The sequence below is a fragment of the Salminus brasiliensis genome, chromosome 9 (assembly GCF_030463535.1).
Source record: "Salminus brasiliensis chromosome 9, fSalBra1.hap2, whole genome shotgun sequence".
In the NCBI taxonomy this organism is placed as follows: Eukaryota; Metazoa; Chordata; class Actinopteri; order Characiformes; family Bryconidae; genus Salminus; species Salminus brasiliensis.
The window spans coordinates 40,442,414-40,462,169 of NC_132886.1; the positions used below are offsets into that span (position 1 = coordinate 40,442,414).

At 43.3% G+C, this 19,756-nt stretch overlaps 1 protein-coding gene across 2 annotated transcripts in view; it reads right to left on the bottom strand.

The window, feature by feature from the left end:
- dpp6b (dipeptidyl-peptidase 6b) overlaps positions 1-19,756 on the bottom strand; it is a 148,252-nt gene that overhangs the window by 41,503 nt on the left and 86,993 nt on the right. For both annotated transcript variants that reach the window (XM_072688447.1, XM_072688448.1), the window contains exons 4-11: positions 15,618-15,712; positions 14,459-14,533; positions 13,048-13,100; positions 12,510-12,591; positions 8,291-8,411; positions 1,901-2,055; positions 1,711-1,808; positions 1,277-1,403 (exon numbers count right to left, since the gene is read on the bottom strand). In XM_072688447.1, the coding sequence (XP_072544548.1) occupies positions 1,277-1,403; positions 1,711-1,808; positions 1,901-2,055; positions 8,291-8,411; positions 12,510-12,591; positions 13,048-13,100; positions 14,459-14,533; positions 15,618-15,712 (806 nt within the window). The remainder of the gene's footprint in view (positions 1-1,276; positions 1,404-1,710; positions 1,809-1,900; positions 2,056-8,290; positions 8,412-12,509; positions 12,592-13,047; positions 13,101-14,458; positions 14,534-15,617; positions 15,713-19,756) is intronic.

Sequence of the window (19,756 nt, forward strand, 5' to 3'; positions counted from 1 at the left end):
TTGTAGGAATGTTATTTGGATTTATTCCAATATTAGTGTTTATATATATAATATATATCAATATGTTGAAGCATCACAATATTATGTTCTGTAATACTGTATCAATTCTTAAAAACACCGCATTGATTATTAATTAGCATACTAACAGCAGCAATGGTTTAATTAGTGTTTAAACCCTAGATAGTGTAGTGGATCTCCAGATCCTACCGTTCTGATTGGATAAAAAAGTCAATTTATTTGCATATTATGGTGTTGTACTATTAAAGAAATCATCAATCAGTCAATATCAATCAATCAATATTGTCTTTCTTACAGTATCATGTCATATCGGCAGGTTTTATATAAATATGGCTGCGAGAGAGTGTTGTTGAGAGGGTGGTTCTAGGCCTGCGTTCCCGCCGTCGCCCCGTTTCAGTGATCAGTGATGTGCCTACTCCTCAGTAAAGGTTAGTAATAAGGAGGCACAGGAGAATGAAAACATTAGCCGGGGAATTATTCTGAACCTGAATAACAGAGTGATCTAATTTAGATGAAGGATTATGTTAATGTGGCATTTGGTGATTTGGTGGTTCCTGCTGCTTTTATCTACTAACACCAGGAGAGGAGGCTGGGAAAGGAGAGGGGGAGAGACACAGAGGTCTTCTGTATCTCTGTGTGTTGAGACGACTGGTCTGGTCTCTGGTGAGAATCAGAGCTGGAGTTCTACAGTGGAGGTGAAGGGAAGCAGACCCTAGTCTGAAGCTCTAATAAAAAGAAGCTCCTCACAGAAAGTTCTTCACCTAATGGTGATGAAGACGCTGCCTGATGCCTGAGACACTGTTCTACCAGAGTTCTGAGAAGAGTTCGGCTCTAGAACCTGCTTTTAAAACCAGATCATTAAAATGGTGGAGGGATACATGCTGCCTTTAGGGTGTAGTGCGGCTACAGAAAGTAGTCCCTATAAAACTATTAGTTGAGATTCTCCACTATTTTACCACCATCATCATCATCATCATCATTTCATATAAAACTCAGAAGACTCGTTTAGCTGCACTGGTGGGTTGGGGTGGGATGGTAAATAAAATATGGGCTGTATCTGAGACTGGTTCCATTCACCACCACTGTAAATCAGAGTTGGTCAGTAACTCTACAATGGACACTCCACAATTTCACACCAAATCTCCACTCCGATTGAGCTCATCATAAGGTGGAATTTTTAAGGTATTTTAAGATGGACTTCATGACTAATGCTGTTCAAATCTAAATATGCAAAACTGATTGTTTATGTGCAGGTCACCTTGGTGCAGATTCCTGTGGTGGCTTCACACAGGGTCAGGATGGAGTTGTTCTGAGCTCGGTTTAGCCAGTTCACTGCCAGTTTGGTGCTGGTAGCCCACTTCACCATGGTGATGTAATACTCTTTCCTGAAAGGGGATTGTATTTTATTAGGTACACCTAACTTGTACATACACTTAAAGTCTGGTCATCACATACACATCACAAGACTGAGAATGTTTGAATTTGGTTGAATACTGCCTCTGTTTACACCAGGTCCAGACTGAGGCATGGAACGAGGAGGGTACCTAACAAACTGGCAAATCGGCGGACATCCCTCCAGCTTAACTCCACTGGACAGATCTGCTTTAAGGTCCATCAGACCACCATCAGCTTTCTTCCTCAGTGAAATTCAGGCGTATACCACCTTATCCAATCAATCTGAGTCTGACTCACCCGATTCTGGGGTCCTCGGGTTTCTTCATCCTGACCGTATGGAGGGGGCCATTCAAACTGACCACTGAGAGGTAGATCTCAGGGTTCTCCTCACCAGCCTGCATCGGTCAGCCAAATAACAGAACACATTTGTGAATTATATTTTTGGCCCAAACCAAAATCATGTTCTGGATCCAGCGAAACCACTTACTTTCGGGTAGCGGTACTCCTGGGCGCTGGGGTACAGGCTACTGGTAAACATGGGCATCTCCATCTTGGGCACCAGGGTGTCGTTGATGGTGGCGTAGGCCAGCCTGAGGCCATCTGGAGACCACCAGTGAGTGATATAACTCTGGAAAATCTCCTCTGCAATAAAGTCAAACAGAAAAACATGACTTAAAGTGGAAACCACGTTCATCTCGCTCTACTTTAATAAGCTCCTCTGTGGAAGTGTCTACCAACCGAGTCTGGCAAAGCTAGACGTCTGGTGTTTGGTGGGTTTGGCAGAAAGGAGTTAATTGACTGACATGGAAACCGACCAGTCCTCAAGTGCTGTACTTAAAGCATGAAGTGGACGGGGATGTGAAAACGGGCCTCCTAACAGAGAAGCAGGTGCTGATATGCGACGGAAAAGGAAATATGCTTAAAATAGGCACAGGACGAGGACATGATGCGAAACCCAGAACTGCAGCATGAGCAAAAAAAAAAAAAAAAACAGTCTGTGATTTATGGTGGCCATTCGCCGCCGCTCCCTCGCCCCAGGAGCCCCATTCATCACTCTATAAAGCTGACAGCCTCGCAGCCAGAGGAGGAACAGTGCCGGCCAAACACTACAGCGTATAAAATATGACCGGCTACATCGGGAGCGGCGAGATCCTCTGCGGCTAATCAGGTAATTACAGACCAATTAAAGCCAGAGGAGGAAGGGGCTGGCAGGGCTGAACGGCTGAGGAACAAAGGTGGGCAGAACATTATTGTGTAGAGCTGGGCGACACGTTTCGTTTTTTTAACGATACTGAGAGATTACATTAATATATTCCCAAACATCAACGTCTGTTTAAATCTACGGGATCAAGAGAAGCTGGAAAACAGTGATGTAAAACTGGATTCTGAGCGTTTTTGGTTTAGAAACCCACACTAATGTTCAGACCTCGGGGGAAGAAGTCGATTATGCGGCTCTTACATATATGAAGCCATCCCCGTGTGAAGCATCGCAGGTTCCAGTACCAGAGCTTCAGGGTCATGATCATTGTTCTGCTGTGCGCTTCAATTCAGGAAAAACTGAAAGCAGCTCTTACCAGCAGAAATTCGTTCAATGGCTTGACCTTGTTTTTTAACCCCCTCCTGCCCACAAATAAACGACGAGGAGGGAAATGCCACAGAGCATGTTCTGATACAATATAAATCATTTATCCTGAATCTATATTGCAGATACTGAATCATTTGTGGTTACAGTGGTAAAATGTTGTACGTTTTTGCATCTGTCAGCACCCTTTTCAAAAATGTATGTCTTTGTGCGATTGCACTTTTCAGTCTTTTATTCACATTTAAATCCAGATTGTTGCTTTGTGAAAAGTCATGTTTTTTCATGTGGCAATGCAAGCGTACAGACAGTGGCTTGAAAAAGCTCCAGAGGCCAAATCCAGCCAAAATCTACAAGTTAAAGATGATAAATGCTTTAAAATTTATTAGGATAGAAAAACTAAAGGAGCTCCATGCAAAAGTTTGGGCATCTTTAAGCCATTAAAAAAGACCAACTGGTACAAATATCATAGCTTTACCAAAACTCTGACACCTCAAACCTTTTAGCAACAATGAGCAAAATGTATGTTTGGAGGAAAGGGTGCATATATATATATATATATATATACATACTGTATAGGTTTCCATTTATCTAACTCCAGTCTCTCAGCAGTGAGAGAGTTCTACTGTAGAAGCTCCAGATCTCATCAGAACAGATAAAGCAGCTGAACATAAATCCAGTAAAAAGGAGAAACAAGAGCTTCTCATTCTAAAGAAAGTAGTGAGATCTTAGTCTGAAGAACAGAGCTCGGTTCCTCCAGGTTTCTCCTGGACACCCCCCTCCCAGTCCAGCCAGCACAGCGTGGAGGATGTGTTCAACTCCATCAGCAGCAGCAGCTCACCTGATTTATCATCATTAAGCCCTGATTTACCACCAAACCAGGTGTTGATCTGAGGAGAACTCTAAATAATACTAGACTCCATGAGGAGAACTTTGGAGATGTTCTGATGATGAACACAGTGATGGAGAACCTCCACCACGTTTGGGGGAATAACTTGTACATCAATTAAAAAAAAATCCAATAAAACCCCAAACTGCTCAGAACCACAGGATGGCAGTAGAGAGCCGCTCTGCCCTGCTTTAAGCCTGTAGGCCTGTGAATGAGAGAGAAGATGCACTGCGGGATTAAAGAGCATAAAGCTCTGCTTACTGTCGCTCTGTAGCAGCTCGGGGGTCAGAGTTGTTGTGTCTGTTTGTTGCTGTTGCTGCAGCCTCTCAAAGCCGGTGGCTTGGCTCGGGTACAGAACCTCAGATGGGTCGTAAACCGGCGCTGTAGCGGAACAGACTGCAGAACGCACAGAGCGGCGCTGCGGCTTCATTTCAAAGGAGGGATCTCATGAAAGCGAAGGTCAGGCTTCACTCACAGTCAAATCCATTCCTGTCACCGTGGCGCAGCAACAGCAGCGATCTGACACACAGCTGCAGGAGCTGATGGCATCTCCTACACGCGTCCTGAGGACCCAGCAGAGCAATCTCAAACATGTACAACTCCCTGGTCTCCATCTGCATAAGCCCCAAGCCTGGGTGTAGCTGTGGATGACCAGTAATCGTTCTGCAAACCTCACTGGATCATGCAGATTTCTCCTCACCAACATCTCCTCTGTAGAGAGGAGACCCAGCTTCCCGTTCAGTTCCTCGTCCTCTCAAAGCTTGACTACTGCAGCTCTCTCCTGGCTGGACATTTAGGACAATATTGGCGAATGAGGCCCAATGTTCCAAACTTCAGCCATGTCACTATACATTATATGGACAAAAGTACTGGGACCATCATCCCAGACAACACAGTTCTTCCACTGCTCCACAGCTTCTCAATGCTGGAGGGCTTTATATACCCCTCAAGCCCACGCCTGGCTTTAGGCAGCATGGTGCCAATAGGCTCACGTTTATTCTATTTTCATAACAATTACTGAATTACTGAATAATTTACAGTAGATCCTGACTATTTCATACTATATACTTAAAAATACATTTATATACAATATAAATAATTTATACTGAATCTATATTGCAGATATAGAATCATTTACACTAGATAGCAAATCATTAACAATAGATACTAGATCATGTATTATACATATGGAATCATTTACACAATATACCAAATCATTTATTGTATATACTAAATCATTTACAGTATATACTGAATCATTTACTGTATATAGTGAATCATTCATTATAGATACTGACTCATTTATACTATACCAAATTATTTACTGTATAAACTGAATCACATATAGTAGATCCCAAATAAGTAATACTATATACCTATAAATGAATTTATATACAATATGTTTATATACAATATAAATAATTTATACTGAAATCTATATTGCAGATACAGAATTATTTAAACTAAATACCAAATCATTAACAATAGATACTGAATCATTTATTGTAGATATTGAATCATTTATACTATACCAAACCATTTACTATATATACTGAATAATTTATTGTAGATACTGAATCATTTAGACTAAAAACTGTACAAGTAATAAAAGATCCTGAATCATGTATAGAATATAAAAGAGCAGAATGTAGAGGGTCTTAAGCTAGGATTTAAAGAGCCTAGCCTTCTGGGAGTTTAACTGTTGCTGTTCACTCTGCTTTATTTACTGCTGCTTCATTTTGACCTAATGTTGAATTCTACACCAGGGGACCGTAAAAGAGGCACAGGCTGCGGACCCCTGATCTACACTGCACCTCGAAAAGATCCTGAGGAGCAGGCCTGTAATCCTCACTTCAGCCTCTCCAGCAGGCCTCCACAGCCAAGCAGCGGACAACACAATCAAAAATTCCATCATTTCCAGGAACAGAAGAGTGAACCGTATCTGCCCAGGGCAAGAGTGAGAGGGAAGGGGGGGTGGGTGCGCGCGAGAAAGAGAGGGGGGGGGGGTGCGAGAGAGAGAGAGAGGGGTAGCCTGTATCGGTGTCAAACCATCAAAGTGAGAAATGGAAAAGCGCGAGCGGTGGAGGCAGGATTTATGAGCTGTGTCTCATCAGATCGGAGCAGCAGGGTGGATATGTTTCATTTCTGTGTGTGTGTGTGTGTGTGTGTGTGTGTGAGTGTGTGAGTGTTTGGGGAGAACATGAGGACATATCTCACCTCAGCTCCACCTGAGCTCTGAGCAGCAGCCAACATGAAACAATGACTCAGAGGTTAAAAAGCAGAACATCAGCTTTAATCGATCTATCCCTCTTCCATCTACTGATGCGTTCTTCCATAGCAACTGTTGCCAGGTCGGACAAGCTTTACAGCAAATACTCCACCACCTTCAGTAAAATGAGAAACTGATTTGTGTGGGTACCCACACTTCAAACGGACCTCTTTTCGGTGGTATCTAGAACCCCTTTAGTAAAGAGTATCAGTATCATTCATATCACATACTGAATCATTTATACTAGATACTGAATCATTTATTATAGATACTAAATCATTTAAACTATATACTGAATCATTTATTATAGATACTAAATCATTTAAACTAGATACTGAATAATTTATTATAGATCCTAAATCATTTAAACTAGATACTGAATAATTTATTATAGATACTAAATCAGTTAAACTACATACTGAATCATTTATGCGAGATACCAAATATATTGCAGATACTGAATCAATTATAGGACATACTACATTATTTATACCACATACTGAATCAATCATATCAGGTTCTGAATCATTTATACTAGACATTGAATCGATTACTGTAGAAACAGAACCATTTACGCAACCGACTCAATCATTTATACTAGATACTGAGTCATTTATTGTAGATAACTAATCATTCCTACTAGACACCTAATAATTTCTAGTAGATACTGAATCATTTATTATAGATTCAGAATCGGTCATTTATTCTAGATACTGAATAACATATTGCAGATTGTGACCTCACCTGAAGAAGAACCACAGAACCCCTGTGTTTAACAAGCCTAGAACAATCTTGCATCCTGCTTCTGTTGGAGTAACTCTTTACTGTCCAGGGAAGAAGACTTTCTACTAGATTTTGGAGCAGCATTGCTGTGAGGATTTGATTGCATTCTGCGACAGCAGCATTAATAAGGTCAGGATGTTGGATGGAGATGATCACCACCACACCTCATCATCCCAAAACACAACTCCCCAACTCATCCCAAAAGTACTGGATGGGGCACCACCATGATTCCAGAGAACACAGTTCCCGGGCATTAGGCATGGTGCCAACAGGTTAATTTAGGTCTCTACAGGGACTAGACAAGCACTGATTTACCAAACCAGGTGCTGGAGGAGAGCTAAAAATAATACTAGACTCCCCTGAGGAGAGCTTTGAAGATGGAGAATCACCATGAATTTCTGTAGGAATGTTATTAGTGTTTAACTGCCCAGATAAGCATCTTTACACTCTAATGTACAGGAGGCTACAACCTTTACACAGTTCTGTGTATATATGAGCAAATGAGGCACATTGTATACGTTTCATATGTCATACAATCACTCGCGGGTCCAGGTGCTCAATGATGGAGGATCCCATAAAGTCAGGCAGGTGAACATATTAGCACAGCACACACAGATTAGAAGACGCTAAATGAGCTAATTAATACTGTTCAGCACAAAAACATGAGAGACAAAACCGGGTCTCGAGTGAGGCAGAGTCTTTGAGGTGAATCCAAATATGCCAAGGAAATAAATAAATAACAGGGCAGAACACCTGCCTACAGGGCAACAAACCAAACACTGTGTTCTGCCGAACGTCTGAGAGATGCTCTGAACAACTGCAGGTGAAACCTCTTCCCCAATACAGGAACCGGTCAGTTAGGCCTGGGCAATATGACCATATTTTAATCGCATCGTGATAAATGTAGATATTATGAGATATTATGAGATATTAAGCGTATCGAGGACATTGTTAGTATTGTGGCGCGTTTCATTATAAACAGTGTAATTACACTGCTTTACTTGGATGAAGTGCAACAGATATTGAATACAAATCACTGTATTTAGAACGGGAGAGTGTCTGAACAGGTGTTTTTAAGAGTCTGTGGCTACTGTTGCATTTTGTCTGCAATCATGTATATCAGACTAACATCGTGTATCATGTATCAGGTTGTGGGTTCGATACCCAGGCTCTGCAAGCTGCCACTGTTGGGCTCTTAATGCAAGGCTCGTCACCCTTTCTGCTCCCAGGGTGCTGGAGTTGGCTGCCCAAAGCTCTGGTGGGTATGTGTGTGCGATCACTGCCCCTTGTTCACTAGTGTGTGTGTGTGTGTGTGTGTGGAGGACACATTTCGCTGTACCAAATACTTGCACCTTACCTTCATAAAGCCAGTCAGTGAGTCCGTTAAATATGACGCCCTCTCTTCCCGTGGTGACCAGGCGGATGGGTTTGTCCCTCACGGTGGCTTGGTAATAGATGTTGTTTTCAAATATGAAGATCTATGGAAGAAATCGCACAACAGGCCGGGTTTAGAACATCAACTGAACTCAACATCTACTCTTATTTATACACACAGTTCCTACAGAGCGCAAAGACCCTTTCTCACACCGTCAGGACCACCATGAGTGCAGCATGAACTGACTTGACTTCACTTCTGTATGAAGTGCCTATAGAAAGTGTTTAAACCTTTGGATCTCCTCCCCCACCTCTTCCTCCTCCTCCTCCTCCTCCTCTTCCTCGCACGGTCACTCCACATTCCTCCCATTTCTTAATGATGGATTTAACTGAACTCCAGGGGATCTTCAGTGACTTGGCCATATTTTTTATACCCATCCCCTGACTTCAATAAGCTGTTCTAGGAGTTGTGTGGAGCGTCCCGATTGGTCGTCACAATGTCTTCATTTGTAGCCAGGAATACTGATTAACCAGGCACTGGAGCTTCCAGACAGCTGTATTCATACTACAATCACTTGAGACGCTGCACTCAGGTCATCTCCATTTCACAAACTGTAAGACTACTAGCACCAATTCCCTGGACCACTGCTGAATGAGGTCGATCACTGACCTAAAAAGGTGAATATTTGTGCGGTCACTAATTTTACATTGGACATTTTTAGTAGACATCTGTTCTCACCTTTTCTGTCATTTTTTGGTAAATTCTTATATTAATAATAATAATTCTTTTGATTATGACTATTTGTGTAAGTGTGAGTTGAGTGTGGCTGATGCAGTGGGTAACAGCAGATGGCAGACTAGGCCACTCTACACCAATAACACTCTGTTAGTCCTTGGGCAGAACTTTAACTCTACCTGCCAATAGGTTTATGTTTGTTGATCTGCTAAAGAGAGTCCTAATCTATTGGCAGTACTACTTCTCTACAGGGACTAGACAAGCTGTGTGTGCATTTGCACATCTTTGTCAGCAATGTCAGCAAAACTTGCATTGAAAATGCATTCATTAGAAGGGGTGTCTACAAACATTTGGACATATATGTGTGTGTGTATATATATATATATGTCCACTGCAAAAACAAAAGGTAGTTTCGGTCTCATCTGAAGGACCCCTCTGCTGCAGTGAGGTGATAAAAAGGCAGATTTGTCTTTCACAGATTTGTATGAGGCTTTTCTCCACAGCACGAGTGCTCGCAGGGTGTTCCATCGACGGCGCTGATGAGAACTCGTCTCAGTGAGGCGCCGCGACTGTGCTAATCAGCCAAGCGATCGTCAAAAAAAGTGACTGACAGCTGAGAGTGAGCAGTCTGTTCGCGCCTGTGCTGCAGTTTTACCAACTTCAACACAAACCTCAGATGAGGCTCCCACTAAAACACTGCGCCTGTTTCCATGCTCGACCCTACAGGAAATATGTGGAGTGTGCCTAAAGGTCAGGTTCAAGGTCCAGGATCCAAGAAACCAACAAATTTAATTGGACTCATGTTGGTTCCCATCATCGATGTGTGCGGTCACTCATTCTGCCCCAGAAGAAACTACAGAAATCACTCAAAATCGCCCAATTCTGAAACACTGACAGGTTCCTCAGGGACCCAAAGTGCCTATTCTAAGGCAACACACAAAGAACCCTTGTTGACACCGTCCTTTTTTAAGAGTGCAGACTTGGCGTGCCGCTGGCTAGATTGCGGTCACTGAGAGTATCACAGTTGCCATGACGACGGCCGGCCGGCCACTCTGCATGTCCTTCGTTCATCAAATTGCTTCTCGTTGTTCTGCCTCTGGTACATTGATCTACTGGGTTTCTGAAGCTCTGAAGCGTCTAGTTGTCTGAGACTTCGGACTTCGGAGCGGTCCTCTGCAAGCTCAGAGCAACTAGCTGCTTACGCTGGACAGTGGACCCCGTTATCCCGGCGCGGTACGGTGTGGTAGCATCGCATTGCATCAGCTGTTGGTTTCAGCTAGCATCGCTACTGCATTGACGCTACTGAGGCGAGGCCTCGCCCAGCATAGTAGGGTGGTAGGATCGTTATCGTGGTGTTAGCATCACTGGCGCGCCGGCCGCCAACCTCACCTGCATCCCCGGCGCAGTGTTCGTCATAAGCCATGTAGATGAGGTCCTGGGCCCTTCACATCTAAACACTAGCAAACGAGGGGTCTACACCTTTAGGCCACAGAACCATTTTCACAGTAAACAGCAGATATTTTGGGCCCAAACTCGTTCTATTCAGTCAAAGCAGTAAAGCCAGTACTGCATGTAATCAGTTACTCAGTGATCTGAGGGATCAGTTAACGACAGTGATTGCAGCTAATGATGTACTAGATTGCTCGTTTCCTGGATGCAGACAGCGCAGGCGTGAATATTAATGAGGTGATGAGCGTATCTGAGGAGTATCGCTATGTGCGGGTGATGGAGGCAGAGAAATGGAGCGTGGAGGGGAGACGTGGCAATCGAAGGTTCCTGAATGAAGGCCAGATGCTGACGTAAGGAGAAGACTCCTGAAGTGTGTGAGGAGTGTGTGTGTGTGTGTGTGTGTGGAGCATGTGTGTGTCCCAGCTTGTGACTGACAATGACATTTGTCAGAGGCGTCCCTGCCTTCGCTGTCATCTGCTGCGCTGGTCTCCTGCCAGAGCTTCATTTAACCCTTCCTTCCAGAACCACGGGCCTTCATCAATTAATCCATCTTTATTTATATATAAAGTAATTTGTGGGTGACAAAAGTATTGGGACACCTGCTCGTGTATTGATTCTTCAAGAGTATTAAAAGAGCTGATCCTGCTTTTGTTGGAGTAACTGTAATCTCTACTGTCCAGAGAAGAAGAAGGCTTTCTGCTAGATTTTGGAGGAGCATTGCAGTGAGGATCTGATTGCATTCAGTGTGACAAGAGCGTTAGTGAGGTCAGGATGTTGGATGATGGTGATCACCACCCCACCTCATCATCCCCGACTCATTCCAACAGTACTGGATGGAGCTCCACCACCATCATTCCAGAGAACACAGTTCTTCCACTGCTCCACAGCTTCTCAATGCTGGGGGCCGCTATACCCCTTTATAGCCCACACCTGGCATTAGGCAGCATGGTGCCAATAGGTTCATGTTTATCCAGGGGAGTCCTATTCTTTTGGCAGTAGTTCTCAACAGTGGCTGTGGGAATTAATTTCCATGCAGAGCCAGTCTCTGCACGTCCTCTTTTCTGTTATCCCCTCAATCTACATCTGTTGGCCCGCCCACCTGGTGCGTCTGCAGGGTGACCTTCATAGCGGTCAGACTGCTGGGGGTTCAGCTCCTGCTGATGTTTCTGTCACTGCAGACTAATTGCCCGAGGCCTCAGAGCCACGCTGAGACGGAGTCTCCTGCGGCAGCAGCCACAGATTACACACCTGATGCTCAAGCATACACGCACACAGTGTCCAAATGTTTGTGGACACGGCTTCTAAAAACACTGACACAGATGTGCAAATCAGACACACAGCTTGTCTAATCCCTGTAGTGAAGTATTGTTAATAAAATAGGACTCTTTGGAGCAGATGAACCTATTGCCACCATGATGCCTAATGCCAGGCGTGGGCTATAGAGGGGTATAATAAAGCCCCCCAGCATTGAGAAGCTGTGGAGCAGTGGAAGAACTGTGTTCTCTGGAAAGATGGTGAAGGTGGAGCTCCATCCAGTATTTTTGGGATGAGTTGGGGTGCTGGGGATGATGAGATGGGGTGGTGATGATCATCCAACATCCTGACCTCACTAGCACTCTTGTTGCTGAATGCAATCAAATCCTCACAGCAATGCTCCTCCAAAATCTAGCAGGAAGACGTCTTCCTGGACAGTAGAGACAGTTACTCCAACAGAAGCAGGATAAATTGGACAAAATTTTTACGACTGTATCCATCACACTCACACACTGAAGGTCACAAAAAGACGAGACTGCTGTACCATTCCCAGGACTGCCGCTGTGCCACCCTGATGCCATCTGTTACTGTGTGTGTGTATCTGTGTGTGTGTTTATGTGGAGGGGGGGAGGGCTCAGCCTTGCCAGGCCTATCACATCTCAGTCTTCTCCATCTTACTAAGCACACACACTCTTTCACTCTGACAGTTTTTTTTCTGTACTCTGAATAGTGTTCACTGTGTGTGTGTGAGTGTGTGTCTCACCAGCTGCTGGCCTTTAGGACCCCATCCAGCGAACTGCAGCATTGTGCTCTCCACCTCAGGAGCAGCCAAAACCACTGTGTCCCTGTGAGACAAAAACAACACAGACACACAACAGGTCATATAATCGCCTCTCTATCGCCCCCTCTGGTCTGTTCGACTGGAATGGTTCAAACAAAAAATCCAATTCATCCAGGTTTTTAATTCATACTGAACTGCAGAAGTGTCTGTTTTTAATTAAGAGCTCAAATGAGAAGTGTTTATCATCAATGCTGCCTGGTATGAACCACTGAAGTATTATAACTGTTGTTGTTTATACACCACCGCTGCCTTTACTAAAGCCTCTTTTTTTTTAAGAGTGTATGTCCACTAGGTGGCGGCACCAACTGACATTTAACTGCTCTGCTTTGTCGTCGCGTTCAGTCAGACTGAAATGATCCCATCCAGACCTCCAGCTTAGTGGTTATCTGTCATAATTAACAGCCCTTCGTGTTTAAGGCATGACCATGATTTGAGATAAGATAGTAGAGAGGAAACTTACGGAGTGTGCAGACTGCAGATGATGTACGAGGCTGTGTATGAATACTGGTATAGCTGTACGAAAGAGAAAAACCAAAAACCTATCTGTTAAAAATCAGCAGAACCAAGAGGAAATACAAATGAAGCTAATTAATTTAGCATTTAAATACCTACCTTGAAGGCTAAAGACCTTGTGTTTTGAATAATGTGATAATATCTGACAATACACTCTTAATAAAGCTATTAATCCATAAACTCCTCAATTAACACTCCTATACACTAGAATAGGAGATATTAGTCCATAAACACCTCAATAAACACTCATATACACTAGAATAGGAGATATTAGTCCATACACACCTCAATAAACACTCCTATACACTAGAATAGGAGTTATTAGTCCATAAACACCTCAATAAACACTCCTATACACTAGAATAGAGATATTAGTCCATAAACACCTCAATAAACACTCCTATACACTAGAATAGGAGATATTAGTCCATACACACCTCAATAAACACTCCTATACACTAGAATAGGAGATATTAGTCCATAAACACCTCAATAAACACTCCTATACACTAGAATAGGAGATATTAGTCCATAAACACCTCAATAAACACTCCTATACACTAGAATAGGAGTTATTAGTCCATAAACACCTAAGTAAACACTCCTATACACTAGAATAGGAGATATTAGTCCATAAACACCTCAATAAACACTCCTCTATACTAGAATAGGAGATACTAGTCCATAAACACCTCAATAAACACTCCTATACACTAGAATAGGATATATTAGTCTATAAACACCTCAATAAACACTCCTATACACTAGAATATAAGATATTAGTCCATAAACACCTCAATAAACACTCCTATACACTAGAATATAAGATATTAGTCCATAAACACCTCCTATACACTAGAATAGGAGTTATTAGTCCATAAACACCTCAGTAAACACTCCTATACACTAGAATAGGAGATATTAGTACATAAACTCCTCAATAAACACTCCTTTACACTAGAATAGGAGATATTAGTCTATAAACACCTCAATAAACACTCCTCTACACTAGAATAGAAAATATTAGTCCATAAATACCCTCAATAAACACTCCTATATACTAGAATACTTCCTACTACTTTCCATTTATTGTGCAAATGTATGGAGTAGTTTGTTGAGGGAAGGAAATGATACACTAGGCTTAGCCCAGGATTCCAGTTTCACAGTAAAAATGCATCTCTCTCATTTAAGGAACTGAACACCAGAGATGCTGGGAACACGATGCAGCTGGTCTGATTGGTTTAAACTGCAGCAAATGGGAAAACAATTAGCCTGGTGGACAATAATCCATTTCCATTCATTCGGTTTCAGTTAATACCATGAGAAAACAGTAAACGCAGCAGAGCTTTCAGACTCACCGGAACAACACTGTAGGCCAGCAGCACATGAGTCAAATCAGGGGAGATCTGGTATTTGCTGGCTTTATAGGTTTCCTGAAAGCACAAGGACAAAATCTCATTAAATACTCTTCTGTTAGCTTAACAAAACACCACACAGGGTCCATAACTCCTCTGCCTTATTCTTTTGTCCAACTGCTGCATTTCTTAAATTACGCAAGCCGCTGACTTTAATTCCAGCAAACGTGGGAAATGTTGGCCAAAATGATGGAAATAAAGCTGCAGTTTAAGAGAAGGTGCTCACGCTCAGCTGCGTCTCTCTGCTGGTGTGCTGACGTTTATGCCTGTGTTTTACATGGGAAGAGCTCGCAGACAGAACACAGCGAACAGCTCAGGAAATGTCTGTTAGTCTGAAGGCTCTTTCCGTCTGGTAGCAATCACGCGTTAGCGCTGCTGTTCAGTATCCAACACTTCTTGTTTCTTCGGCGTGATAAAGGTACACTGTCTTGTATTGCGTTCTCTGTTACCTGCTGCTTACCAGCCCAGAAACACCTGCTTAGACATTGTTGGACTTCATAACATCCAGAGAGGACAGAGAGCACGCCTGAAGCTCCTCCTAACGTCCGATAAAATCCATCTCTGCAAAAATACTGGGTCGCCTGCTAACTGTCTCTACTGTTCAGAGACGAAGACTTTCTACTAGATTTTGGAGGGGAATTGTTGTGAGGATTTGATAGCATTCAGCAACAAGAGTGTTGTTAGTGAGCTCAGGATGTTGGATGATGATCACCACCCCACCTCATCATCCCCAACTCATCCCAAACAAAAGTACTGGATGGAGCTCCACCATCCATCATTCCAGAGAACACAGTTCTTCCACTGCTCCACAGCTTCTCAATGATGGGGGGCTTTGTACCCCTCTACTAGCCCACGCCTGGCATTAGGCAGCATGGTGTATATATCTACAGGGTCTAAAAAAGCTGTGTGTGTGCATCTGCACATCTGTGTTAACTGAATGCGTTCATAAGACGAGGTGTCAACAAACATTTGGACATGTAGGGTGCATTATGTTAAATATGTGGGATATGCAAACCTAGCTAAAGATAAACTCCAGCTTATTTATCACTGCACTGAACTGCATTACTGGTTCTACTGCATCAGAATCACCACAACTACTCACAAACATCTTGTTGTCCACCAGAAGCACCGTGGTGTTGGTCTCCACGTTAAGTTTAACCACATGCCCGTCCCGGTTACGGTACAGCAGCTCGGAGTCTGAGGAGCAAAAGAGAAAAAACAAATATTTAAAAAACAAAACAACAAAAACAGAACAGGACATTCAGTGACTTACAGATGGCTCTGTCACCAGGAGGTTGCAGGTTTGATCCCTGGTGATGCCACAGCCATCCGTAAGTGGAAGGTTCAGTAAGCATAACTGTCCAATCTATCTTTCTAGGTGGTTAGGTGGTCTTCCCTCTCCCCAACAGTCAGCCGGCCGAAGCACCATTTAAGCAGTAGAACGGTCCACAGGGTCGAGAACCGCTGCCTTTACCACAGAACAGCGCGGATCTAATTACGGTTTTTGTCCCCAAACTATCATGCTAATGCAGAGCAAGGAAGAAATGGCACCTGTCAGATCTGCAAGGATCAAAGCCCACCTGTATTACCTGTCCCTGATTCAGATCTAGGCCACTCTCTCTTCTGTCTGGCAGACGGTTTCCACCTGGATTTGAATGCAAAAGCTGGCCTTTGCTCTTATTCTGAAAGCAAGTCTGCCGGAATTGGTCCATTCTCTTAAAGCAGCAGTTTAGACTACATCATACCGAGTCAGAAACCCCATCAGCAAGTCTATTAGAGATTACTGAACACCTCCACCTGGGGCCGGTGCAGTTTGTACTTCATACATCACATAAAAGTTACATTCATTTGTTTTTAATTAAAAAAAAAAAAAAAATTATATTTTACCTAATCTCCCGACACCTCATAATGGTCAGACTGTAAGAGGTCAGAAGGTCAGCCTCTAAAATTATGAAAATGATGATTTAATAAAAATAAATAAATAAATAAATAGGTTATAAAAAAAAATAAAAATAATAATAATAATAATATTGATGACCGGGTTGTGGGTTCGATACCCACAGCAAGGCCTTTGAGCAAGGCCCTTCACCCTCTCTGCTCCCCGGGTGCTGGAGTTGGCTGCCCACCGCTCTGTGTGTGTGTGTTCACTACCACAGATGGGTCAAATGCAGAGGATACATTTCGCTGTACACAGACCAGTGACAGATACCTACACCTTTACCTTTAATTTAACAGGAGTAAAGTGGAGGTTCTTCTACTGTTAGTAGAGACTTTCCGACGTTACACCACAGTTCTGATTTTACCCAGAGGACGTCTTTTCCTATTAGTCATTTCTTCCACCTCACTTCTAGATCTGGTTTACAGAAATTTCTGAACAGCAGGTTCAGAAAAGGCTTTGTTACAAAATCTTAAAAATCATAATTACAACTTTTTTTATTTGAGTTTGTTTTGCTTCAAAAACTGCATTCAGGAACATTCTTAATAATATTAATATTCAAAACAGGCCTCATTCACCAATAAGTGTGTAAACATGCACATAATAATAGTGGTCAAATAATAAGTGATCATGTAAACAGTATACTTCTACAGATTTTCTTTGATCAGACTTATTAGATTAAGGCCTAGAAATCTGCTTTTTTAGCTAGAATTGCTGAATTTTAGCTCAGTAATCAGAGTCAGATCTCTGTGCATGTTTACACTTTCGCTGATTTCTATTGGTTCCCTCAGTCTGCGCATGCACACAATCGTAATCGGACAGGACAGACGATCGTCTCTGTCTTTGCAGCAGTACTGAGAGAGCTGTGAGAACAGAAGCACTGCGTTCTGTTAGAAACCATAAAAATATAGATCCATATTTGCCGCTAAATAATATAGAAAAAGTTCATGTTCCTAAAAAGCCGAGGCAGGAAGTCTGAAGTTTCCCTCCCATGCTTCTGTGAGATTATTGGCTGGTCGCAAAGTAGAAATCCGATCACTGCCTGGGTCATGTAAACCCTGGGTTTTCCCATTATCTGATTACTCAAGTGCGAGTAAAGGCGTTGATTGGACTTGTGTGGTTATGGGATTATTAAGGGGATGTAAACATACTCTGTGTTTTCATAAGAACGTTCCCAAATGAGTTCTTGAGGAACGTCCTAACAGAGCCCAGGACAGATTGATGATCACAGATCTGCTCTTATAATGATGGATCCCACTGTCCTCCTGAACTGAACACCAGGGAGGCTTTTGTGAATCCGGCCCCCTGACTGGTTGGTCAAGAAATGAACACTTACAGTTTCCAGAGTCCACTTACATTTGAAGGGTTTGGCCAAAAACTGGAGTCACTGGACTGGTGGGCTTGAACCCTAGCCTGAAGTGTTGTTACCCACTATGCTACACCGTTTGTTTTCCAACTGTATTGAAGTAAGAGAGAGGAAACTGAATAAATTAGACCTTTCACCAAACTTCTCTCTCTTCATGAGCAAATCTGAAATGCTCCAGGTTTGTTTTTATTTCGTCATTTATTTCCACACACTTCCACAATCTACAGCGCCAGGTCTGCGCCCGAGGCAACCTTCGCTTGATGATGGTGTTTGTTTATTTGTGTGTGTGTGAGTGTGTGTGTTCTGAGAGGCATGAATACAGATACTTTCCATGCTGATAAATAATACAGACGAGCCATCGCTTTTTAAAAGCTGCAACAAAGAGAAGCTGTGGAGCATGACAGGCTCTGAACAATGGAGGCCTTTTCCCCGGCCTCCAGCAGCTGTAACCCTCTCGCACACTGCCAGCAGCTCGGCCAGAGAAACAGGGCTGTCAAAAACACGCCCCGACTTCTGCGCTCGTCTGATTGAAGCTGATTAAAAGCGCCGGCACAGAGGCAGCGATACAATAATAAAAGAAGAACTCCACTGGTCGGGGTTCTACTGTCAAGGCTGGTGGTGTTAAACACTCCTTCAGCTGGGCAAACGTGTCAAACCTCCAGATTCTCCATCAGCTACAGTTTGAATGTCAGGGAGCTGGACTACAACAGGCTTTGTTGGGCCTAAAGGTGAATAAAACCAGGCGTCGGTCGCCGTGACTACAACAGTTTTCTATGAAATGATGATGATGATGATGGTAAAATAGTGAATAGAGAATCTCAACTAATCCAGTTTTCTTTAGGGACTACTTTCTGTAGCTGCACTACACCCTAAAGGCAGCATGTATCCCTCCACCATTTTAATGATCTGATTTTAAAAGCAGGTTCTAGAGCCGAGCTCTTCTCAGAACTCTGGTAGAACAGTGTCTCAGGCATCAGGCAGCGTCTTCATCACCATTAGGTGAAGAACTTTCTGTGAGGAGCTTCTTTTTATTAGAGCTTCAGACTAGGGTCTGCTTCCCTTCACCTCCACTGTAGAACTCCAGCTCTGACTGGGGGAGGTTATCTAGAACCGAGCGTTTCACACTAAACCCACCATCACGGCCTGTGATCATAAAGCGGCGGGGTTCGAATGCTTTGGGTATATTTGGGTGATCTTCAACACTTCAACGCTTCATGTTCTTCAGTGTGTCCTACTTGGTATGAAGACCAGGTTTGGCGTAAACAATAACAACGCAGGAATGCAGGGAAAAAAGGGTCCCAGAAACTGATGTTCTAGACTAGAATGACTGGGTCAGAACATCTCCGAAACATTAGGCAGGTCTTGTGGCGTGTCCCTGGTATGCAGTGGTCAGTACAACTGTACAGTACAACAGTCTAATTACAACTGACAGGACTTCCAGGATCTGCTGCTAACCAGAGACCACAGCAGGACACTTTCGGAGGTCTTGTGGAGTCCATGCCTCAGCGAGGCAGGGCTGGGGAGCAATGGGGGACTCCTCAATATTAGGCAGGAGGTACTAATGTTATGGCTGATTGGTGTATATGCGTGTGATCTACCTGCTCAGCTGTATTTCCAGGTGTCCCCGAACAGACAGCATAGATGAACCTCAACATGCAGAAGCTCTTAAGCCCTGAGCTCACCATTTCTCGCTCGTTTCTCTGTAAGAATCAATTGTGCAAATTCAATCTGAAATGTAAAAGGCTGAGATCGTAATGCCAAGCGATCGCCCCCTCCCCCAAAAGAGCCCAAACAGAAGCCATGCGAATCTCTTGGTGGACGGCGAGCGTAGGATGCTAATGTGAGCGAATGTGCCAGGGTTCTGAGGAGATGCTAATGTGGCATTAGAAAGCGGAAATGCTAATCCGGAGTGTCTCTGGAGCCGCAACATCCTTGTGGG